Source organism: Fonsecaea multimorphosa (assembly GCF_000836435.1).
Source record: "Fonsecaea multimorphosa CBS 102226 unplaced genomic scaffold supercont1.30, whole genome shotgun sequence".
Classification (NCBI taxonomy): Eukaryota; Fungi; Ascomycota; class Eurotiomycetes; order Chaetothyriales; family Herpotrichiellaceae; genus Fonsecaea; species Fonsecaea multimorphosa.
In genome coordinates, this window is record NW_015971664.1 from 221,778 (window position 1) to 245,934 (window position 24,157).

A 24,157-nucleotide genomic window follows, 5' to 3' on the forward strand; every position below is an offset into this window, starting at 1 on the left:
TTGACGGGCTTCTAGACTCCTTTCGCGCCAGAAAACGAGGCGTCAGCGCATCGTGTACCGCAACAGGAACCTCTTCTTGCACCAGCAAATATGGGACGAGGAGAGACACGAGGAACGCCGGACGCTGAAAATCAGTAGTCGCTGGCACGACTGCGACTCACCGCACGTCGAGACCGGGATCTCCTGCTGCTGTAGTCATCGAGATCGCCATCTTCATCCCACGCCTTTTTCGCGCGATTCGAGTCTCTGATTGCGCGTTCATCGTCGTAATGGCCACCCGCCCCTGCACCGGTACGGCTCCCACGGTAGCTCTCACTGCTCTGTGGCTCGGGACCGTCGTAGTACCAGTTCCCGTCTCGGCCCTTGTAGTAGCCGCCTCGTTCCCTGGCCCGCTTGCGTCTCTCGCGTTCCATACGCTTTTTGTGGTGTTCTTCTTTCTGCTGAAGCAGCTCCTTGTGTTGACTGTGCTCCTCAGACAGTTCATTCCACTCGCTCACCGCACCTTTGAGGCCCAATGCCGCAATGCCAATGGCCGCGGCGTCTTGCCACCGAGATGCACGTTGTTGTTTGTGGGCTTCCTCTGGGGACATTTTGCCCGCGCGGACCTGTTCCATTCGTTTGTCGTGCGATTCGATGGAGGAATAGACTTTGGAGGCGGCGTGGATTGTGGCCACGCTTGCTAGAGCAGCGGTGAGCCATTTTTTACGTTGCATCTTCCGGATATTCTTCTCTTCCTCGGTGGACGAGACGAGCGAGGACGAAGAGCTTGAGGAGCTTCGACGGCGGCGGGAGCGACCTGACGACGACTTTGCTCGCACGCGTGATCGTGGAGGCACGGAGCCTTCAGAGTCATAGTAATTGTCTCTGTCTTGACCTCGGCCACGGTGGGCAACAAGCGCACCTGCGCCCGCACCGGCGGCGGCGCCTGCACCAATATCCCGACCGCTGTGCATGGAGCTGGCTCTCTGGCGCTGTCCAGACCGACCAGGCCGTCGGGGTAGAATGTCTCCCTTGTGCCTCACCACTTCCACAATCTCTTCGTCTGAGGCGACATCGCGCCGACGGCGTAGGACGAGGCCCTTCTCTTCCATTGTTCTTCTGTCCATGAGATCGGGATCGGGCTGAGGGACTCTGCCACGCATCTTCTTGTATCTGCGGTGGAGAGGATCGATAACCTTGTCCTGGTGTGTGATGGCGAGGTTGACCCCGTTGAGGCCTAAACCCAGAGCCTGATCCATTTTGAAAGAGGCCGGGCGTTACACGCGGCTGTTCGTCGTGGTTCGGCAATGCACCTCGCGTGGTGTCTGGAGATTGGGAATGGTTCGCCGGCTATCAGGAACGCCTAGCAGCACCGAGCGCCCGACTTGTAAAGCGCTGCAACGGAGGTTTCGGTGCACAAAAGCACGGGCTTGCAAGGATATATTGGCCTATTGGCTGACCAAGAAGCAATTTCTGTATTTGATTGGACGCAGATCGGACAGTTCACTGAAGAGCAAACATATTGCAGGGGCACAGTTGAAGGTTTGATGTATATCGTAGGCTGCGAAGCTCGTACAGAGGAGCGGGATTGCGCTTAAAACTGCAGGCACAGGAGGCACCATAAGCAAATAAGTAAAAACGCGCGGTGTGTCTATAGTGAAGACGTCATTTGTGTAGCTACCTCTACACCGACATTAAAAGAGTCCATTGGGTTGTTTAGAGGCGCTCGAATTCAACTGGACGGAAGGATGAAAGAAGACTGAACAGAGAGCAGACATTGGTCATGGGGCTCGTATTTAACGGCAAACTGGACGGGTCGGCAGATGGGGCCGCGTCTCACGGGCGCCGCAGAATGCTTATTTGGCCAGGAGTGCCATGTTACAGGAATGCTAGATGCTAGAGGACGAGGAATCGAGGATGCCATTTCTGTGAAAGGCCCACCTCTGGACGCGGGCGAGGTGTGAGCATCGAGGATCAGAGATGGTCGATCCCTGATCAACCCCGAGGCAAAGGGCCGCCCAAGCTTTGCTAAGATCGCTTCTCATCTCGCGATCGACAACATCAACCGCGAAGGCTGTTGATACCTGAATGGGAAAGGAACGAGGAAATGTCGGGAGGCAGGTAGAACGTGCGAAGGGAGATTGAGCGTTTTTTCCCTCGTTGGCGGCGGAAACGTGGCAGAAGTGAGAAGAAGGAATCGCTGCTTGTCGCCTCCCAAACTTGAAGAAGAGGGTGCCACTCAACACGCCAACAAGGAGAAGGAAGACGTTGAACAGGGGAGAAGGCGAAACGAAAGGATGAAGGAGCAAGGGGCCAAAGGGAAGAGGCTGGCTCCGAGTGTCGGGCGGTAACGAATAACGACGTTTGCACAAAAGAAGAGCGGGGAAAACTCTCCAGCACAGTCTACGAGTGGTTGCATGACGTCGGTCGGGCTCCTCTTGAGACTCCTCTGGGCCGCTCCGGTGGCACCCAAGTAGCCTTTCCCTCCCCTGGTGGCCCCCATCAGTTACACACCTATCCGGACGAGTAGCAGGGAGCGTTGTTCCCCCCCAGAGCAAGCCCAAGGCACCCACACAGGCACTGGCACCGACACAACTTGAAGCACAATGCCCAGGCACGCCCTCGGTATGCTAGCCATTGCTGTTGCCATTGGCAGTTGTTTATACTCCTCATTGCTTTTAGTCCGTCAACCACGCCATCGACGTCACCAGCACTCACCATCAGTGCCGTCCACACAGCCTTTTGCACCTATTCTACTGCACCACCTACGTACCTAGAGAAGGGTACAAATGACCTTGGAAACCTTGGAACATCACACCTGTACCACTCAGGAAGAAGAATGTTCGCTCGAAGGTAACAAGACTCCTCAGAGAATGTCATCTCGGGCCTGTCAATTGTCAGTTTCGAGCAATCGATTTTAGCACATCTTCGGCACAACAACAGTCAATGAGAGCGGCTGAGTTGCAATTTGACATCCGTGCTTCAGAGGCAATTCCTCCAACAAAACAAAACCCTGTGTCTGATCTCGTGAGCTGAACATGCTTTTGGAAATGGCATTATTCTCGAACTAAACCTGCAATGCCGCCAACACCCGCGGGCAAATACATGTGTGCTATTAGCAACAATCCACACCCTCTGCCGAGCATCGCGGGACAACAACGACAAACAATCATAGTTCGCCATGACGGGCGGTGTCGGTCGAAGTGCTGTTTTGCGGTCCTTTGAAGACGTCCCCACTCAAGATCTGTCCCCAGGACTTCTTCACTTCGTCAAAAGCCACGTCGAATTGGGCACCCATAAACCACGCAGCCGCAACCTAGTGTCTTGTTAGCGCTAACTTGCAAAATCAGAACAAGGGCTCGCTCACCATAATGGCAGTAACGAAGAGTAACATCCCGATCACGGCGCCGAACAAGGCGAGTGTCTCCTTTAATCCTCTCGAATCTGCTGCATCCTTGTCTGACTTTGCAAGGGCTGCCCGAGCCTCGTCGGCCTTGTTCTTGGCCAAGATCTCCTCCACCTTTTGGGATGGGAATATTGACTCGATGAACTGCTCCACCTTGCCACATGCAATGCTGATTTTCAGAAAATTCGGGTCCTGCGGCCGATTCTTCTTGCGGATGGAATGGATATGTCGGCGGAACACTTCGCATGCCACCTGAAGGTTCTGGGTTGATTCGATCATGATCTGACAGGCCTCACCCTTTGTGATTTTGATGTTGCGCTGAAACATGGCGTAATTCCTGAAGCAGAGGTCCAACGTCGCAATCGCCATGGTCTGTGGAATGGCGCAAAAGTTGAATACGCTCTGCTCCCTAAGCCCAGCCATGTAGAAAATACATTCGTCGGCATGGTTGAGCGCGTTCAATACCATCTCCGCGCTGCAATTCAATGCCTGCTCCTTGTACTCGGGCTGGAAGAGATCTTCGAATTTGTCCACGTGCTTCGACCAGATCTCCTTCGGCCAGAACACTCTGTTGTCGTCGGAATCCTCTCGCACGTCCCGGATGATGTTAGTCTTTTGCAGGAAGATCCCCATCGACTTGTGAAGGTGGGGTCTGTCCAGCAGAACCGGATTCCCGAATTTGCTTTCCACAAACATTCTCGTGCATCCCTCACCAACCAATCCCGCCACATAGTAACAATATTCGTCGTACTCGGCGCACGTGATGACAGAAAACTCATTGTTCTCGGATTTCAGGCAGTAGTCGGCCATTCCATTGCCCATTCTCTTTGCGATATCCTTGATGATAACTTGGTAGGCAGGTTTGAGCTTTTTAAATTCTTCGACAACACATCCGTAGTTGAGCAACAGGTCGCGATCCTTCTCTTCTGGCCTATTCTCAGTATAAGTCCATCCATCAATGTCAAGCACCTCATCGAAGTTGCGCAGGACTGGCTCCTTCTTCTTTGCGGGGATGGAGGTATCATCTTCAATGGTGTCCAAGCCGCGCAGGACCAGGTAGAACACAGTTACAGGCAGCAAAAGCTCTGGGTGTAACTCTTGAATGACGGCACTGAATGAGCGACTGGTCAAGTTCAGGTATTTGAAGCATTGCTTGGTGACTTCAGTTTCTTTGGATTCATCTCGTTCGTGGACAGGATTGTGCCAGACTTTCCTGAGCAGGTGTCAGTGGTCACACGCCATGGACACCTTACTCAACTCACCATTGAATGATGGAGCGCAACTGCTGGGGGTGGAAGAGGTAAAATAGAACCTCGCTGGCTTTGACCATTGTGACGAATTTTTGGCTACAATGCAGTTTTCAAATCGAGATGTGGACAGCTCCCCGTGCTCCTAGCTGACCATTGAACACTCCAGACGTATGGGATATACTAAGCAATAACGAGCGACCATGACCGAGAAAAGGAAAAGGGGAGGCGAGGTTTGGATAAGTACCCGCGCTCGACCTGAACTAGACCATCGTGTTTTGTGTGTGGAGGTTGGCATATCCGAATGGCACGACCCTTAGCCGAGGATTCATCTACGCGGTATTGGCAAACGAAGCGATGGCCGAATCAGCTCTAGGGATGTTGCCAGGCCAGTCTTTAGCCACAGTGGCCCCCAAGTGGCTCAGCTACAGGCTCAGCTGGTGTCACTGGTCTACTAGTACGCAGTGCCTATGACTTCACTCCCCCCTTTGCTGAGATCAGTGCTTGCGGCGACCAACGGGTGCGGCGGCCTTCACGAGCCCAAAGGCTGCGAGATAAATCGTACACATTTCCGTCCCATGCCAGTCGACGCGTAAGCCAGAAACTCCCATCCTTCTCAGTCCGCGACTGCGCCTGCTACAATGGTTGTCGACACTTCCTACTACGATGCCCTGGGCGTCAAACCAGATGCCTCCGAATTGGAAATCAAAAAGGCCTACAGGAAGCTCGCCATCACCACGCATCCTGACAAGAACCCCGGCGACGAAACTGCGCACGCTCGCTTCCAGGCCGTTGGCGAAGCCTACCAAGTCCTGTCGAACAAGGACACTCGTGCCGCTTACGACAAATATGGCAAAGAAAAAGCCATGCCCAGCCAAGGGTTTGAGGATCCAGCCGAGTTTTTCAGCATGATATTTGGTGGCGATGCCTTTGTCGACCTCATCGGCGAGTTGAGCCTGCTGAAAGATCTTACAAATACCATGGACATCACAATGCAGGCCATGGAAGAAGAGGAACTTTCCAAAAATGCGGAAGAGAAATTAAACATCCATGAAGCAAAGGAAAAGGAGGCGACCGCTGCGAGCATGAATGCAAAGGAAACCGAAGCAAGAGCACACTCCGCCCAAGACGGAACCACTGTACCCCCACCACCATATGTCTCCGGGGAGGAGCCCTCGACGTCTACTAGCAGTCCCTCTGGGACTAGCACCCCTCAGAGAAGATACGCTGGCCAGCAAGCAATCATGGACCGATCAGAAGAAGATGCGCGAATGGACGCGGCGGGCTTGACCCAGGAAGAGAAAGACTTGCAGAAGAAGAAGAAGCGCGGCGGCCTGACCAAAGAACAGCGGGAGAAGTTGGAAGCCTACGAACGTGAGAGACGACGTCTGCGAGAAGAACGAGTCGAGACTCTCGCAAAGAAACTGATCGACCGGATCAGCGTGTGGACAGAAACAGACAAGGGGCCCGAGGTCACGCATGCATTCCAGGAAAAGATCAGGCTCGAGGTTGAAAATCTCAAGATGGAGTCCTTCGGTATCGAAATCCTTCATGCCGTCGGACAGACATACCTACAGAAAGCCACATCGTTCCTCAAATCCCAGAAATTCCTCGGCATCTCAGGCTTCTTCTCGCGTCTAAAAGACAAAGGCACCCTTGCAAAAGATACGTGGAATACGATCTCCTCGGCCATCGACGCCCAACTCACAATGGAAGAAATGGCCAAATTGGAAGAAAAGGGTGGCGCCGACTGGACTGATGAAAAGAAAGCAGAGTACGAGAGGAAAGTCACTGGCAAGATCCTTGCCGCTGCATGGAGGGGCTCCAGATTCGAGATCCAGGGTGTGTTGAGGGATGTCTGTGACCGAATTCTGAACGATAAGAACGTCAGACTGGAGAAGCGGATAGAAAGAGCACATGCTTTGGTCCTATGCGGGACTATCTACCAAAAGGTAAGCCTCCTTTTATGCTTGAGTAGCGCACGCTCCAGCATCCCAATGATTTTTCGTGCTATTGATGCTAACATCCGTGTTCCTGCAGGCTGAACGCGATCCGGACGAGGAAGGCGACTTTATGGCCTTTGAACAACTAATGGCCGAGTCGATGAAGAAACAAGAAAAGAAAAAGGAAAAAGAGAAACAGAAAGACAGCAACCACGGCGACCAACCGCATAGACACTTCTTTGGCGGCAGCAAGGAGCCTACCGCTGGTGGCTCACCGAGACAGTCGACGTCGGCATGAGTTTGACCAGCCACAGCCAGGGCCAGTGCTCCCTGGACCAGATAAAGGCTTGAATGAAGCCGGATTCCAGAGAGTTGTCTGACTCTCGTGGATCGACGACTCGACCATCTGTCAACAATCTGTTGCGTGTGGAATGTGTCTCTTTTTTCTTGCTCGGTTGGCTAGACACGCCTTAAAGCACGAGATGCATTATTGCAACAAGCTCTTCTCTACTTACACAACCACTACTCCACTACTAGGGTAATGAGGACCTACACGTCTCTGGACCGTGAAGGGCAGAATCAGAGGGCGGTGGATGCTAGGAAAGGATCGGTCAGGATTACAGGCATGGGAGCGTGCTGTTCGTCGTGCATTGAGACGCCGTCGCAGCTTGATTCGCAGAATAGATACCAACCAAATAATGTTTCTTTTCCCTCTTCGCCTTTGCCTCGTTGCTATAAACCCCCGCCCTTTCTACAGTAGATACTTGAATGACTAGGTAGGAGGCTGTTGATAATCCTTTTTTGGCTTCTTCTTTACATACCTATAGACTGATCAATCGGATCAGTCTTTCTCCTGTCCGGCCTTCTTCGAACCATTCGTTCTCATTTACGACCTGGGGAATTATACACTGTAGGCAGCCAACCCCTTTTGCAAGGCACGGCTCTCTCTCTCTGATCTTCCTCCCAGCCCTTTGCGCACCTATTCATCACCAAGAAAAAGCAACAAACTCAGCGGTGATTGCGAAGGGGGTATCATTTTGTACAATACAAGAGGCGAACGACAACAACGGCAGAATTCCCGCATTCTTATGCCCACACCACCACCACACAAGGGAAACTCCCGTCGCCACAACAAAAAGGAAATAATAGCAATCTCTTTTCAACGTAATAGGGCCGGCCTCCAATGCAGTCAGTCTGGTCATTATGTCGTGATAAGGGAAGAAACCTGCAGGTAGTCCTTCCGTGGATCAAGTCCAAAAGGTTTCAAGACGCCACTCTAGCTGGAGGTCTCCCCCAGCTGCGCGCTGACAGAATTCAATATATCCGATAATTCGTCCAACGAAGGCATCGCTGTCACTTCGCTGGCAGTTATTGTTGGAGGAGGCGACTCGGCTTCCCAAAGTTGAGCCTCGTCCAAGTTCGCCTTGGTGATGCTGGGACTCAATAGCCCTTGTCTTGCCTCCTGTTCTTCCACCCCGTTCACCAAACCCCGTTCATCCAGTTCGTCATCGTTCAAAACTCTCCCTCCAAGCTTCACATCCCCTATTCCCACTCTGTAATCTAAAGCCTTGTTTCCTTCTCGGATCAGCTCTTCCGAACAGGTGAGACATCGTTTGATGCTTTGGCTGAGTTTCTGGAAATCAATAAGGAGTTGTTGATGGCGCGAAAGATCTTGCATCAGTCGCTTCTCGTCTCTCGCGCGCTGGCGTGATTGAATGGAAGGGCTTAGCATGGAGCCTGACTCATTGGATAGCATAGACCCGTCCTCATCATCGAGATCGTCTAGATCACTATCATCGTTGTCTGAGAATTGACGATCTTCATCGTCAAACTCCGTGACCGTATCGAGCGTGAAATTAGACTGTTCAGAGGTTGTCCGTGTTGTCGGCGCAAGCGATAATCTCCCTGAACGTGACAGTCGACGATACCTTCTCAATTCTCCGGTCTGCTTGCGGAGTTCACGTTCCAAGGTTTTATTGATGGCCAGTAACGATGAGTTGGAGATTTCCAAGTCGAGAACTTTGCGTTCCCGGCGGGCATTAGCAGCTTGATCCAACTGAGACGGGACGCTCGTCGTTGCTTGGTCTGTTTTTGGGTCTAAACTCGGCGCGGATGCACCAAGCGTCTTTGTGGCTTCTGGAAATTCAATGTCGCTTAGGACAGAGGTGGGGACAGTGTTCGTCGATGCGAGGCTGATAGACCTGGGACTCAATGTTTCCGGAGACAGAAGGTTATTCCCGTGGATCCGGGGTGACACTGAAGGAGTAGGGTGGAGATCTAATGGTTGGGGTGCTTGTGCTCTGGTATTGCTCAATCTCCTGAGAGCTGGCGAACCAATGGAGCTGGCGCTGATTGACTTTCGATGACCTTTTGGTGTAGGCTGAGATATTGTCGTACTGCCTGAGCTGCTTTTAGGGCGTTGGGCAGTCGTTCGAGGCCCTGGCGGAGAGGGCGACTGGCCAGGTTGTGGTTTTCGGGGTGACGGGAGTTCTAGAGGGACGCCTCTGTGAACCTTGTTTGGCGATTGAGGCGGAGTGTTTCGAAAACCGTGTGGAGCTGTTGTAACGGCCGGACTGGTCAATCTCTCTGTTGAGATGTGAGGAAGGACGTTACGTCGAGCTGGTCCATGTGGTGTCAAATCATTTGCCCTGAAGAACTTATCGTCGAGGTTCTCCTTTCCACTTGAGTTTTCCCTGGTTAGCGGGGGGGAACCGACGAAGAAGTGTCCTGGCTTTGGTGGGAATCGGTGACCCTCGTCAGCGTCTGGGGATCCGACGACGGGCTTGACCTCGTCTGCGTGAAAGAACTTTGACGCGATATCTTTGTCGCCCTCTATCATGCTCTTTGCGGCGGACAACCTTCGATGGACTCCCCCAGCAGACGTAGAACCCGACGTGTTTGCTTTTGGCAGAGCACCTGTACTTGCAGCAAGCCGTGGGCTGGTGAGGCCGAGACCTCGCATTGCACCCCTAGTGGGTTTCGATGCCTCATTGCCCGACGACGCTCTTGGCCTCTGGCCATTGCCTGTTCCTCTCGCCTGTGCCGGAGTCAAAGGAGACTCTGTGCCGACTCGTGATTTCCTTGCACCCGACCGAGGAGTGATGTTTCCGTTTAAGGGTGTTGTGGTCTGATCGGGCTTGGGGGGTGATTTTGACCTGACGAAAGGCTCTCTGCGAGAGGTCAAGTTCGGGGACGACGAGGCAGAACCCACCACCCTCGGTGTCAATGGGCTCTTGGCCGTGCGGAAATTTGCGCTGAGGGCGGGAGTGAGTGGTTTCGAGGTGTTCGGCCGGGTTTGTTTATCGGCGGGCATGGTTGTCGGGAGGGGCGAACGTCGAGAACGAGGAATTAATTGTGGCTGCGAACGCTCTCGCTCTCGCTCTCCCATGACAGCAATGGATGGTTGTTCGAGGACTCATAGAGACCATTATTGTCGGCTCAAGTGAGCGAGCAGGCTCTGTGCTCTGTAGGCAGGCATTGAGCGCAGGCAGGCGGTGTCTCTCCACATGAATGTCAACAAGCTGTTTGGGATTCCGGGCGCACGCTCCAGTGGAATACCGCAAAGGGTTTAGTTTGGGGGTTTTGGTTCCGTCATTGAACGCAGGTGACTGGCACCCACTGGCACCCACTGGCACTGACTCTCGCTAAACACGTCTAGGTACCACCACGCCTACCACGCCTACCACGCCCTCCACGCCCTTCCCTGTCGCTCGTCGCGTCCCAACGGTTCCTCGCTAACGAGACACCCTACTGCTGAAAACAGCATCCCTCGATATGTTGCCCGGTGCCATTCTTATGGTGTTGCAATGACATTGCATGAAGAAGATGATGCCTCCCTAATAGATGTCGACCCGGACACAGACAATTCTCAAGATGACCTCGACCAGAAACCGCAGGCTCAGGAAGCCCTCCTCCAGGCATCCCAGCACCATTCCCTGAAGCACCATCTTCTCGGTCCTTCCTTGACCAAGGCTGGACAGGATGCGGTCGATCAGAAGAAGGTCTCTGAAATTATATACGAGGCCTCCAAAGGCTCCAAGTTCTTCAACAATGAAGAAGTGAAGGACAGGAACTTGACTTTGAAGATCGAGCGGATTTTAAAACAAAAGGCACAACTGGAGAAGCTCGACCTCAAGACAGACCTGCGCCGGGCAGACGACTACATTGCATGCCTCGAATTGGCCAGAGACCTCTCACAGTATGTCGTTCACATCGACTGCGACGCCTTCTACGCCGCTGTTGAAGAGATTGATCGACCTGAGCTCAAGACTGTCCCCATGGCCGTCGGGATGGGCGTCCTTACCACCTGTAACTACGAGGCCCGGAAATACGGTTGTCGCAGTGCCATGGCAGGATTCGTGGCGAAGAAACTATGCCCTCAACTGATCTGTCTACCCTTGAATTTTGACAAATACACAGCCAAGGCAAAAGAAGTAAGAGCTATCCTCGCAGAGTACGACCCACGTTTCGAGAGCTCTAGCATCGACGAAGCCTACATGAACATCACAGAGTACTGCAACACTCACGGGATCGATCCCGAAGCTGCAGTTGAGCAACTGCGAAAGGAAGTGCATGAGAAGTGCAAGATCACGATCTCCGCCGGTATTGCGCCCAATGCCAAATTGGCCAAGATCTGTTCCAATAAGAACAAACCCAATGGGCAGTTTCGAATACCCAACGATCGAGCTGCTGTCATGTCGTTCATGTCTACACTCCCAGTGCGCAAAGTCAACGGCGTCGGTCGTGTGTTTGAGCGAGAGCTCGATGCCATTGGCGTTAAAACGTGCGGTGATATCTACGTTCAGCGAGCATACCTCTACAAGCTCTTTGGAGAGAAGGCATTCCAGTTCCTGATGCAGACCTATCTTGGTCTTGGGCGCACGGCTGTACAGCCTGCTGAGGAGTATGAGCGAAAGAGTGTAGGAACGGAAAGTACATTCCGTGACATCAGCAACAAGCAAGAACTTCGCGAGAAGCTTCGCCATACAGCCGAAGAACTAGCTAAAGATATGGTCCGCGTCGAGGTCAAAGGTCGGACTCTGGTTCTGAAGGTCAAGCTACACACTTACGAGGTCTTCACCCGACAAGTCGCTACCCCAAAGGCGGTCCACCTCGCAGATGATCTCTACAACTACAGCCTACCGATGTTGGCCAAACTCGAGAAGGAGATCCCGGACTTCCGGCTGCGTTTGATGGGACTACGATGCACCCACCTAGTCAGCACCAAGAAAACGGGCACTGATTTCTTCGGCCGCAAATTCAACAACGACAACGGCTCTACGGGTATGCAAGCAGATGATGCAGAATGGGAAGTTTGGCCAGACTCAGAGTTCGAAGAAGCCGCACGGCAGGAAAGACAGGAGGAGATTGAAGAGCTAGAGCGCCTAAGTCAGGAGCAGCAGCGTGACGCCGCCCAGAACCTGGAGCCGAATGCTCTTTTCCCAGGAGCCTATGTCTCTACAGCAGACTGGCACGAACCCTTTGGCAGGTACAAGTATGGCAGCGAGCCGAACTCGCCGGCAGCCTCGCCACAATCCAAGCATGGACGGGTGCTGAACAAAGCTGCTCCTGCTGTGCCGGCCTTGAAAGAAGAGCACAGGCAAGAAGCATTATGGGACTGTCCAATCTGTCAGCTCCCGCAACCAGCAAGCGACAGGGAGTTCAACAGCCACATCGACCTGTGTCTCTCGCGGCAGACGATCAAAGAGGTGGTAGCCGAGGCAAATGGATCTGCTGCAGTCGCAGCCTCTAGCAGAGCATCGCCTGATGCATCCATGCTAGATAGGCCGAAGTCTGTCAATGGGGTGAAGGCTAAGAGAAAAGTCTCCTCTAGCAATATGATGGAGCCGGATGTGGCTGGCGGGAGAAGGCAGAAGAGACTATTCTTTACCTGAGATTTCACGACTTGGTTTGTACACGGGCTCATGAGAAATGACGTTGAGATACAAATAGACAATTCATGTTCGGACTTGCAACTCCCCATTCTCAGGAAGACTCTCCTGCTCGGGGTGTATATGACCTCCAGCCTTAGCTCTTCTGCCTCAAGCCTGCAACGGCTATGTAAGTTGACGTATATAATGTAGTCCGCAAACGCCTGTAGATGCCAAATTCTTTCGAGAACCCCCCGCCATGTCCAGTCTGACTGACTGGAGCCATGAATACCTCGCTGCTCCCCATGCCTAGAAAGTGGGGTGTTGAGACATCCTAGACCTCGACCCAGAAATATTCCATTTCAATGCATAGAACTGCCACATGCAGGTGGTGGCCAACATGGACATCCATCCCGTGTAGGTAGCCACGCTTCAAAAGTGTGTCCCGCTCTGCGCCCTGCAGGATGCGAATGCGATCCGCCAAACGTTTTATCAGCAAAGATATCACTGGGACCTCGCAAAATATACAAGAGTTGGATTACGTATCCGAACTCGTCAAAAGTAGGTGAATCAACTGGCCCTCCTTCTATTGCTTGAAGACACGGGCTCTTCATCACCTTCATCATCATCGTCGTCATCATCAAACACTTTATTCTCTTCCTCTTCTTCCCTTTTCAGCTGTTCTTCCCTCATCTCCCGGTACGTGGCCCAACTCAACATTACAAACGCGATAATGATCAAGCCGCAACCAGCGAGGGCCGCTGCACTGAGTGGTTTCCCCGTGATGATCCAGTCCGTGATACCCACCAAGAAGATCGTGAGGAGTGCGGCGACGGAGCTCAACACCGGCGACGTGAGGGACATGAGGACGAGGAAAGAGCCGGAGAAGACGGCGTTGGAGAGGGTCGAGATGGCGAGCAACCGGGCTGCTGGCCCACTGGGGATCTCGAATGTTTCCAGCCCGGTCCAATGGAGGATAGGTAAAGGAATCCAGAGAACGGTCAAGGTGAAGAATCCGACCATGCTGCCAAATGTGTTTGCGAAAATCATGCCCCTGCCCGGAGAGGTGCCTTCAGGGGGGCAGGCGAAGCGTTTGTAAAGAACTTCATAAAACCCATACGCGACCGAGCCAATGCCAATTATGATGTTTCCCAAAAGTTTTGTTCCGAATCCCTTTTCAGCACCAGGGTTCGCCGTTCCCGGGCCCGGGGTGGTGTCGTCTTTGTCACCATATGCGACAACCAGGACGCCAATGATGGCGAGTGCGACCGAGAGGCCCTTGTCAAAGCGTAGTTTGTCGTTGAGGAGCATGATGGAGAATACGTAGGCGAAGAAGGCGGAGCAATTGTAGATGGCCGTCAGGTCGGATGGGGAGGTTAAATTGACAGCAACATACCACGATCCTCCGGCCATGGTTAGAAACGTGGTAATGAAGGCGGTGGCTTTGATCATGTAGGGCCATGGGGAGATCAAAGTGGTGGACTTTGAGAGATGTAGTTCTTGAGAGCGGACCATTTGCGCTGTAGAGCGAAGGAGATAGACGTGTCTCCGCCAGAACGCAGACCAGGATAGTTTTCGTTTCTGTATCCGGAGGAAGATGAGTTGGACGGGCCAGAGGCATATCCAGGAGCCGTGTGTCAGGTACATCATGCAGTATGCCTTGTCCCATTTCAGTTCGTGTTGAATATACACCGCAGTTTCCGTCTGGACGACAAAGGAGATGAGGGAGAGGATGAGGAAGAAGGAGGCGTAGATGTATTTCCGCCGAACCATGTCTTCGGGTTGGGCGTATGAGGGTGATCGCGAACGGAATGTGCTCCTCCGGGACGAGGCTGCTGGTCTGGCTGAGCCATGGAGACTTGGAGACTCCGGTCGACCTCTGGTATTCGCTTTTTTATCTTCCCCTAGTAGCGGCTCATGCGATTCTGGGCCCGTAGGCCTATGCATGGGCGTTCTCCCGTCCATGTCGTCGTCTTCGTCGTCGTCGTTTCCTCCGTCGTCTATAGGTTCGTCATTCAGATTGAAGTGTACTCCTCGACTGTGCTGTCGTTCGGCCCGGAATTCGTCTTTTATAGCTGGGGGGAGGGAGTTTAGACGTAAGGGGCTCGAAGGACGCAAGGGGGCTTTGGAGGTCGCGGCAGAGGCCGTTGTGAGAGGTAGAGGGGACTCAGTTCCAGGAGGCGTATAGATGAGATCCCCCCCGGACGAGTCGCTGCTGTCGGATGGTGTCATCCATGCGGTTGGGAGCAGGCAGGATTATAAAAAGGTCACCAGATTTGGTCAGTGGTCTGCGGTGGGGGAGGACAGAATCAGGCGCAGTCGGTCTGGCGGTCGATAAGTGGCACTGTTGGTTGCAGTGGGACAGGCTCGTGCGCCTCTGATAGGAAGGGCTTTATCGTCGTTGGTCAGATTCACCAGTAGTAGTTGATAGAAATAATGAGAGAATTGCACCATCTTTGCGGAGGTCGAAGGTTTCCATCATCATTTGCACGAGGAGCCTCACTAAACCCTGCCGGTTGGCACCCAATTGGGGTGAAGGCGAATAGGCGAATAGGGCTCCGACCGCTATAGTCACTAGGCTAGTGTTAGGCTGTCGGCCCTGTTAAGCTGGACCCTGAATCCCACGTTGGGTGCATCTGACTAGGCTCAATTCACTTAGGGGACGACCCAGGGGACCCCTATCGCCCAACCTCAGTGGCCTACTCGTAGTTTGACCGCTGGGGATATCTATCACCGGTGCTTTGCACATACACACTCGACAGGTAGCCAGCAACGCAGTTCTCATGATAAGCACACTGTTGAAAGAACGGCCATGAAACAAACGAGCAGATCCAGTTGACTACACCGGTGATTTCTAATCGTGCACAGCAACACAGTCAATCATTGCAGGCGCAGGTAGCACGTGATACTGCTTCCTGGGTCCTGAAGATCTTGAACGCGACTTTCTTCTAACCTCACCTTGTTCTGCTTCTTCCAATTTTCCGCACTGGCTTCCTCGATGCGGCTCTTAGATGATATCGACAGTTTAGTGATCCCAGTATAGAGACAGTAATTGCTCTGAACGGTGCTCTGAGCTCCTTGACCAGAAGGCATCCATTCGAGCCGAGTTTCAACTCGATCTGTTCAGCAGCAATGAGTCTCGCTATACACTCACGATCCATGATAGCGAGATCGAGAGCAGGAGAAGACTTGGGGTGAATCACGCGGATTTAGAGGCATCAGCCTGAGTCTAAATACTTGTTAAGTGGTTTCATTCTGAGAGGCTTCGACTAATCTGATAGGTCCTCCAAGTCGATTGTCAGGATCATATCTTTTCTTCAACGCTTGCAGCCTCGGGTAATGCTGGCGGTATATCTGTGATTATGCCGTCAGAAAGATGTGAGGGAGGCTCTCTGAAAGGTCTTACCTGGGTGAGAGGGTCATGGAAGCCTTCCATTACATTCGGTACGACTTGAACCGGCATTGTTGTGTTCACTATCTGTTTTGGACCGTCTATGACCAGCCTCTTCGCCATTTCGGTTTCTTCTGGAGGCGCTCCGATATCCGTCCCGGCGCCGAGCGTTATCTTGTGCTGAAAGCCTTGAGGACGTGGCCAAGCGGAATCGACGTTGGATCCAAGAGAATCTCGCTATTGGGATCTGGTGAGAGGACGAGCAGCATGGACCAGCAAGGGCGTACTCACTGTGGTGAAAATCTCGAAAAATAACTGCACTCGCTTTGCTACTGACCCCGGTGAAGCAGCGGCATTGTCATACCAGTCGAATGCTCGAAGAAGTGTCGCCTCATCCACCCTGCTTAGTGCTAGTGGAGCCCACCAAACATTGGCCATACCCTTGGCCTTACCAACATTTTCTGGCGAAAGGGTCATCTCATGATCAGGTCAATGTCACGAACAAGCCTTACCTTGCAGTTTGGCCATACCTGACAGGCCAATTATCTTGGTTGTGTCTACTGCTCCCGGACAATCCAGCGCCCATTTAAAGCCAGCGTCACTTCTCCCGTGTGTTTCACCAAGCGCGTCAAACGCAAGGATCATCAACATATCTTCTTTAGCACCCATATGTATCAACTGCTCTTTCCTCATCACAAAGAGACAGAAAGCCACTTTGGGATTTGGAGGCCTTGCATCCATGGCGGCAATACCTCTGACGACAGCTCTCAGCTCTGTCTTCGGGATGAAAATGTACCCGCCCCAGATCTGAGGCTGATACTTGCGAGCTCGAAGCTTGAACCGAGTGACCACTAACCAAGAGTCAGCATAAGGGTCTGGCTGCAGCCAATCACGCCTTACCACAAAATGCGCCATTCGTCCCTCTGAGCCCCCAGAGCAGTTCTGGGTCTTCGGACGCCCAAAGGACAGTCCCGTCAATTTTGACAACCTGGGCGTCGAGGAGATTGGCGGGGTCTGAGGTCAAGCCATATTCTGAGGAGAGCCAGGAATATCCACCACCTAAAATGCTTCCGCCCACGCCCACGCTGGGCGTACGAACAGATACAGCTATCAGCAAAGTCAGGATCTCTTGTTGACTGTGTCCGGCTAGAGAAAGGACATTTCACTGGACCACTTACTCGCAAAATCTGGGGCGATCCTGTCCATCTTCTCATAATATTGACCCCAGCTTTGTCCAGCTCCTACCGTCACGATTTCATTTTGCCGATCGAAGTCAACATCATCAAATGCTGTCATGCTTATCAAGACATCCTTTGCCGAAGCCGAACCAACGCCTTGACTGCGAATGCCAAGGCATAGGTCTGTTTTTGAGAGGTACGCCAAAGCCTTGCTCAATGACTCGGTATTCGTGGGACGAATGACCGTGGCAGGTTTCAGGTCTTTCTGTGCCGCCCATGGCAGAGACTCTGCTCTGTACAAGTCTGAACCAGGGACTATGATTTCATCAGAACTTAGGATCGATCGAAGCCGTTCAATATGTTCGGTAAGAGACATTTCTGGCGTGCTTGAGATGCCCGGCCTACAGATTGAGACTTTGAAGCTAACCAATCGACAAATCCGAGATCAACAGGTGCTTTGCAGCAACTTTGGTTCGGGAACAGCGGCTCATCTCACGGTTGCTGACTGCTCCGAACATGTGGCCACACGGGCGGCCTAACCATTCGAATTCCGAAATTGGAATACATAATATGTCTACGACGGGATTGCCACAAGCTGTACGTCAGGCTTGATGCACTCCAGCCTTTTTGGAGTCTTCACATACCCTCCAAGTCTGTCAGGGCAACAGTCTTGAAAGGCTTCGGCAAGCACCTCGGCGAGCCTCCGAGACAGGGATATACCACCCCTCGCTGAGACATCTTTACGGAAGGGAAATACCCCCGGGCACTAACAATACAACTACATGGATGTCTGATTTACATCGGGTCTGCGAGGGAGCATCCAGCTCTAGGTATGAGTGAGCCGTCAATCGCTGAAGACAAGTGCATGCCCGCGGTAGTGCCGCGGTCAACAGCCCTGGACAAAAGATTGTACGATAGGAGGCGGAGTACCGACATCGAAAGACGCATAATGCCGGGGTGGCACCTTTTCAAGCCCGATTCTGACACCCGACATCTCACTTTCTCGGTCTGGAAAGGCATGCACAACAAGCATTGTCCATTCGCTCAGGGGAATGTCTCCACAATATCCCCATAGCTGTTCATGTACTGTCGGAGTTCGACATCTCGCAGAACGATATCACTCTTACAGCTATTCAGGGCTCACTGCTTGAAAGAGGCCAATATGTGGCGTCTTCGTCATGATCGTGCTCGCAAAGTGAACGCTGTGGACAGACACTGAACGAGGGTGGGAACCGAGTCATTGGATTCCGTTGTGTTTGACTGCAGATCAGCATTTCTGACGAGGATCTGCCAAGTGGCTGTGCAAGTTACAAGCCCTACTCTCATATTGTCACGGAGAAGAGCTTGTTAGAGATTTTACGCCTTGCCGGGGACAGATCGAGGCTTCGAAACCATAATACGAGGTCGTTGCAGCAAGACGTGAGCAGACCTGCTTCGACGCGAGACGTGATTACCACCACAATCTCACCATTGTTGAATCTTGACAGGAAGCTTACTATGTCGCAGTCAGTCTCTGTCGACTCTGTTAGTGTCCTCCTGCGGGCTGACATGCTCATCGAGAGCACGAGAACTGGGTACGTGTGCAGGTAAAGGGATAGCCGAAGCTTCGTCATAGGGTCTCAATCGCCTACGTGGAGGGACGCTAGCTAGCTTGCAGGCGAGGTTGTCCGCGTTGATGGCTGCCTACCAATTGCCCAGGTATGGGAGTGGTAGGTCGAAGATCATATTCATAACTGGGCGACACTGAGTACTCATTACGGAAAGTGGATAAGTCATGCTCCTGTTGTACACTCAAGTCCTTGATTGGACAAGCGGATCATACCCCAGATTTTGAAAATGAGCGTGAGAATCATGGACTCACGTCCTTGATATGACCTATTTGGGAAGTAGGGGACTGGATGTGGACATTGTGAGGTTCCTACGGAGTCAATCTTACTGAACAGTCACGAGACTCGTGCGAAGTCCGCAGTTTCAGGCGAAAATGCCCTGGTGCGCCTTATTAAACGAGGCTTGGTACAACCCTGATCGCGACCTAGCTGGAGTCAAAACTGACATTTGAGAATTCATACAGGCAAGCATACAGATGGCAGTGAAGAAGACACTTTTGGAAGGTCTCGATCTACGCGATCTAGTTGTCTTTAACGGAATACAACCTGTAAGGTAAGCGTTGATCTTCATAAGTAAGCAATCCTTTTGACTAACTTTCTGAGAAGCCTCTGCGTCAGAACAAGGCTTTGTTTCGCATAATATGACATGCTCAACGAGTTCCAAGAGTCCCAAGCCTGTTGTGCTTTGACACTGCCTCGTAGGGCGTCGCGATCGACACAATGTTCTCAGCTTTCCTTTCAACCAAGCACATGACAGCCAATCGTGCTGCATTCTGTGATTGCAAGCATCAGGGTGCTTACAGGCCTAAGGTCCTGCATAATCACATCAAATCACGGACAAAAGGACCTCAGCTGGTTGGAGTAGTGAGTGTCGATGTCATTGAGGACTGTCCGGGGACATATATACGTTGGCAGTTGGATACTGACCAGCGGTTCTTGCCAGTTCCCTCTTCATCTCTATTGTTAGCTCGAACTCAGCGCCATGTATTTCCCGGCGCTCATGACCGCTGCTCTGGCAGGTGTATCCTGTGCAGGTCCTATCAAAAAGATCAAGAGACAGACCATTCAAGATACATACGACTTCATCATCGCTGGAGGTAAGCTAAGCACCCCGTGCCACGAATCGGTCACTGACCTCAAGCAGGCGGCACAGCGGGTCTCGTTATTGCAAACCGATTGACTGAATGTTCCAACATCAGGGTGCTTGTGTTGGAAGCAGGTCCGGAACCGGGTGTCGTTGCGAATTATATGTACCCTGGCGGCAACCAATACCTTGCTGGTGAGCTTCTAGCTCTGAACTCTTGCCATAGCTGCTAACCACTACCCCAGGTACCGCGATTGACTACAACTACTACACCGTGCCGCAGCAGAACCTCAACAATCGAATTCTTCCCTATCACCGTGAGTGACTTCATGGCTTCCGGAGCTCAAATTACTGATCGTGTGCTACTAGGAGGACGTGGACTTGGGGGAAGTTCGGCCATTAATGGCTTGTATTTTGGAAGAGGCAGCGCTAGTGTCTACGATCACTGGGTGGAGCTGGGCAACGAAGGCTGGGGCTGGGATGATTTGTATCCTTTGAGCGTCAAGGTCAGTGAGCATGACATGTTTCTACGCAGAGGGAATGACTGACTGTGACAGCAAACCCACTTTAACCCGCCCAACTTCAATGACAGCTTCGATCACAGCTTCCAGACCTGGGATCCTACTGCATACTCCAATGGCGAGCTACAGATTGCATTCCAAGGGTTCGTGCCAGACTCAAATGTGGGCTTTATTCGCGCTGGCGAAGCCATCGGCATTCCCATTGTCAATGAACTCAACAATGGCAACAACACAGGTGTCAAGCAAGGCACAGGATGTTTTGACAGCAGGCTCAGACGCAGCTCGAGCTACGACGCCTTCTACAAACCAGTCCAGAACCGCACGAATCTAGACGTCCTCCACTATGCCTCGGTGACCTCGATCCAGTTCACCAAAGACAGCAATGGAACATCACGCGCCACGGGTGTCTCCTTCACAGATCAGCCCACTGGGCAATTTATCACGGTCAATGCCGCTAAAGAGGTCATTGTGACTATGGGTGCCTTCAATACCCCTCAACTGCTGATGATCTCGGTCAGTGATTATGTGGACAAGTCGACGACTCCTTCTAATGTCGCTCCAGGGAATCGGGCCTAGCGCACAGCTGAGCCAGAACGGGATCACCCCAGTGCATATCAACGAGAATGTCGGACAGAAGTGAGTGTCAGCGCCCTCTTGACAGAATGCCGCTCTAATTCTGCGTAGCTTGAACGATCACTGCGTCTTCAGCATCATGGCCTTGGTTCAACAAACAGCTTCGACGAGTTTTATGGCGGTCAACGATACCACACTTGAAGCGGCGGAACAGCAGTTCCTCGATTCCCTGACGGGGCCATACACGGCTCCTTCTGGTATCACTAATGCTTTCCAGCAATTATCGAATGCCACCCTGCAAGCCATAGGGGCGCAAGCTGTGCTCGATGCAGGACTTGTCAACCAATCGCATGTCGAGTTCTTGTATGAATCCCTCTTTTACCCCAGCGGACCGGCTTTCCTCCCGGGCGCTTCGTCAACTGGAAATGGTCTTTCGTCCTTATACTATGTGCCTCAGTCCAACTTGTCTTACATTTCTCTCACGGCGTCGCCGCTTGTGGCGCTCAGTCGCGGCAGCGTGACGCTGAAGTCGGCATCAATGTTTGATGCCCCAAACATCGACCCTAACTACTACTCGAATGCGACTGATCGCGCCGTCGCCATCAATGCCTTCAAGGATCTGAGAACTTTGCTTGCACATCCAGCTATTGCACAGTTCACAACTGGGCCCAACAACGGCGAGGTCCAACCGGGATTTGCGAATGTTCCTGCAAACGCCTCGGACGACACCATCTTCGACTACATCAAGGCCAATACCATTCCGAACTGGCATGCAAGTGGATCTTGCCAGATGCTGCCCGAGGCAGCTGGTGGTGTGGTAGATGCACGTTTGCGAGTCTATGGAGTGCAAAACCTCCGGGTGTGCGATGTCAGTATCATCCCGCGGCTGCCGGATGTCAACCTCCAAGGACCGGTATACATGATCGCTGAGAAAAGTGCTCAAGTCATCAAGGAAGATTACAATTTGCAGTGTTAGAGTCATTGTCGAAGTGGCTGGAATGCGTGTACATTGACAGAGGCTGCTCGTGCTGGTCTAGAGGTATTGGGGCATTAGTAGTTGTCGCGATGCTTGTACTTAGTACAGGGCTGATAGCTGGACAAGCTCCACTTGATATCTCACTGGCAGAGAGTGGCTTGATCCTGGATGCCAGGTCGATACATAACGACAATGACAACACCTGGACGAAGAATGCCGTAAGAGGAGAACACCGACCGTGCCGCATTAGGCTAATATCAATATCCCACTGATTGACCAGAATTGGGAATTGGAGAAGGAGTCCAGTGGCGTCACTTTCTTGGGGGAATTTGGGTGCGCGCCTCCGAGTGTAGCTGATAGCAAGTCGCTGAAGGAACCACACCATCGTATCTACTATTACTTTCTATCTTTGAGAGAAAGTGGCCTCTTGCATGAACAAAGTCTCGTCCTCAATCTCATGTTCCGCGCCGCCATCGCCCGTTCTCAAGCCTCCCTCTCACCCCAGACGGCTTCTGCCCGCTTAACATCCCTCACCCGTCACATATCCCCAGCTCCCTCCTCGTTTTCGGTCTCGTCCACCACCGCCGCCGCAAAGATGCCGCTCGTGACTTCCACCATGATCAACAGTGACAAACCGCGCGTCATCCTCGGGCTCATGACATTCGGACCCCCCGGGACCGAGTCCAAGGGCGGGCGGATCACGACTTTGGAAGAATACAACAAGAACCTCGACTACTTCCAGTCCCGGGGTTACAACGAGGTGGACACAGCGCGGGCTTACATTGCCGGCGAACAAGAGGCATTCACAAGAGAGGCTCGATGGAAAGACCGCGGCCTGACCTTGGCCACCAAGTGCTTCCCCGCGAAGCCAGGCGACCACTCCCCCGAAAAGCTGCGGGCGAGTCTCGAGAAGAGCCTGGCCGAGTTGGGGACGAATAGTGTCGACATCTTCTACCTCCACGCCCCCGACCGATCCGTGCCCTTCAAGGACACGCTGCAGTGCCTGAACGAGATGTTCCAAGAAGGCAAATTCGTCCAATTGGGCCTGAGCAACTTCGCGGCCTGGGAGGTGGCCGAGGTGTGGAATATCGCCAACGAGCGAGGTTGGGTGAAACCCACGATTTACCAGGCCATGTACAATGCCATCACGAGGGATATTGAGAAGGAATTGGTCCCCTGTTGTCGAAAGTGAGGACCTCCAACCCGCGCAGCTACCTGAGAAGCCAAACAAGCTGACACGCGGTTTTCCTGCAGGTATGGAATAGACTTGGTGGTTTACAACCCGGTAAGTGTTGTTTGTCGTCTCATTTTCCTCCATCCGTCAAGGAACCCCCGGGACTAACGCAAGCATCCAGCTCGCCGGTGGCGTGTTTAGTGGCAAATACAAATCCAAGAGCGACATGCCCAGCGAGGGCCGCTTCGCAGACGTGTCCCGGACAGGAAAGGTACGTAAAGTTTGAGGAAGACTTCATAAGTCTCTCAAAGCACCTCCCCCAAGCCAGCAGACTCAAATTTATTAAAAAAATCAAATGCCCTCCCAATCACCTCCCACAACTTATCCTGATCGTATTTGTATTAGATGTACCGCGACCGGTACTTCCAGGACTCGACTTTCCAAGCCCTCCAACTGATCGAGCCCGTCGTCCAACGCCACCAACTCACCTTACTCGAGACCGCGCTGCGATGGTGCATCCACCACTCGGCCCTGAAATTCGCCAAGGATGGCGGCAACGACGGCGTCATCATCGGCGTCAGCTCCCTCGCGCAGCTGGAGAGCAATCTGAGAGATCTGGAAAAGGGGCCCCTACCGCAGGAAGTCGTGGATGTGCTTGATGAGGCCTGGGAGACGTACCTCAAGGGGAGGGGCCCGAGTTATTGGCGGTAGGTAAGATAGACCGTCTTGCCCGGAGGGGGTGTAACAGAGGTGTAAGTACGGGTCCAGTGTCTCTCTCTCTCCCCAAAAAGAGGACTTGGTGAGGGTTGGGGGTACAAGAATGGCGATGGTATGATTCTTACGATACGAGCAAGCGATAGATAAGAGGTCGAGAAATGAGTGCAAAAAAGTTCAAATCGTGAACATTCGCCATTATATGAATCCATTTGTTGTCAACGCTCGCGGTATAGCTATGTGTAGGAAGCCAGTTAGAGTAGTGGAGGCCACCGGGCTAAACTCAGGAGCCCTCAGCCTCGTGAAACGCTATGGCCAACGGCTCGTACCCAAGGCGATTCCATACGAGGAGTTATTACTATTTCTACCGAGTAGATAGATTCCTGAGTGCAGAGATGTTTTTCAAGGTTCCATCGGTTCCATATTGTGCTACATACACCATATCCATCATGGAATCTATCTCCCTTTGACACAGGCTTTCTCAGCGGAGTATG

General features: G+C 52.6%; 9 protein-coding genes across 9 annotated transcripts; 4 read left to right on the plus strand and 5 right to left on the minus strand.

Annotated features, from left to right (window-relative positions):
- Window positions 1-131: 131 nt before the first annotated feature.
- On the minus strand, window positions 132-1,238 carry Z520_10461 (uncharacterized protein; the record flags this gene model as incomplete). The annotated part of the gene is made up of 1 exon (XM_016780953.1): window positions 132-1,238. The coding sequence occupies one exon, from the start codon at window positions 1,236-1,238 to the stop codon at window positions 132-134; it is 1,107 nt and encodes a 368-aa protein (XP_016627959.1).
- A 1,910-nt stretch (window positions 1,239-3,148) lies between these two features.
- Z520_10462 (uncharacterized protein) lies at window positions 3,149-4,715 on the minus strand (the record flags this gene model as incomplete). The annotated part of the gene is made up of 3 exons (XM_016780954.1): window positions 3,149-3,295; window positions 3,347-4,598; window positions 4,648-4,715. 3 exons carry the CDS (start codon window positions 4,713-4,715, stop codon window positions 3,149-3,151), a joined length of 1,467 nt encoding a protein of 488 aa, XP_016627960.1.
- A 558-nt stretch (window positions 4,716-5,273) lies between these two features.
- Window positions 5,274-6,873, plus strand: Z520_10463 (uncharacterized protein; the record flags this gene model as incomplete). The annotated part of the gene is made up of 2 exons (XM_016780955.1): window positions 5,274-6,584; window positions 6,673-6,873. The coding sequence occupies 2 exons, from the start codon at window positions 5,274-5,276 to the stop codon at window positions 6,871-6,873; spliced, it is 1,512 nt and encodes a 503-aa protein (XP_016627961.1).
- Window positions 6,874-7,851: 978 nt separating this feature from the next.
- Z520_10464 (uncharacterized protein) lies at window positions 7,852-9,888 on the minus strand (the record flags this gene model as incomplete). Its single annotated transcript, XM_016780956.1, has 1 exon — window positions 7,852-9,888. One exon carries the CDS (start codon window positions 9,886-9,888, stop codon window positions 7,852-7,854), a length of 2,037 nt encoding a protein of 678 aa, XP_016627962.1.
- A 493-nt stretch (window positions 9,889-10,381) lies between these two features.
- Window positions 10,382-12,469, plus strand: Z520_10465 (uncharacterized protein; the record flags this gene model as incomplete). Its single annotated transcript, XM_016780957.1, has 1 exon — window positions 10,382-12,469. The coding sequence occupies one exon, from the start codon at window positions 10,382-10,384 to the stop codon at window positions 12,467-12,469; it is 2,088 nt and encodes a 695-aa protein (XP_016627963.1).
- A 546-nt stretch (window positions 12,470-13,015) lies between these two features.
- On the minus strand, window positions 13,016-14,677 carry Z520_10466 (uncharacterized protein; the record flags this gene model as incomplete). Its single annotated transcript, XM_016780958.1, has 1 exon — window positions 13,016-14,677. One exon carries the CDS (start codon window positions 14,675-14,677, stop codon window positions 13,016-13,018), a length of 1,662 nt encoding a protein of 553 aa, XP_016627964.1.
- A 1,008-nt stretch (window positions 14,678-15,685) lies between these two features.
- Window positions 15,686-17,390, minus strand: Z520_10467 (uncharacterized protein; the record flags this gene model as incomplete). The annotated part of the gene is made up of 6 exons (XM_016780959.1): window positions 15,686-15,799; window positions 15,852-16,073; window positions 16,128-16,297; window positions 16,349-16,687; window positions 16,737-16,943; window positions 17,015-17,390. The coding sequence occupies 6 exons, from the start codon at window positions 17,388-17,390 to the stop codon at window positions 15,686-15,688; spliced, it is 1,428 nt and encodes a 475-aa protein (XP_016627965.1).
- Window positions 17,391-19,603: 2,213 nt separating this feature from the next.
- Window positions 19,604-21,775, plus strand: Z520_10468 (uncharacterized protein; the record flags this gene model as incomplete). Its single annotated transcript, XM_016780960.1, has 7 exons — window positions 19,604-19,718; window positions 19,763-19,900; window positions 19,951-20,022; window positions 20,075-20,211; window positions 20,263-20,739; window positions 20,789-20,862; window positions 20,911-21,775. 7 exons carry the CDS (start codon window positions 19,604-19,606, stop codon window positions 21,773-21,775), a joined length of 1,878 nt encoding a protein of 625 aa, XP_016627966.1.
- A 595-nt stretch (window positions 21,776-22,370) lies between these two features.
- On the plus strand, window positions 22,371-23,660 carry Z520_10469 (uncharacterized protein; the record flags this gene model as incomplete). The annotated part of the gene is made up of 4 exons (XM_016780961.1): window positions 22,371-22,963; window positions 23,030-23,060; window positions 23,131-23,220; window positions 23,355-23,660. The coding sequence occupies 4 exons, from the start codon at window positions 22,371-22,373 to the stop codon at window positions 23,658-23,660; spliced, it is 1,020 nt and encodes a 339-aa protein (XP_016627967.1).
- Window positions 23,661-24,157: the final 497 nt, after the last annotated feature.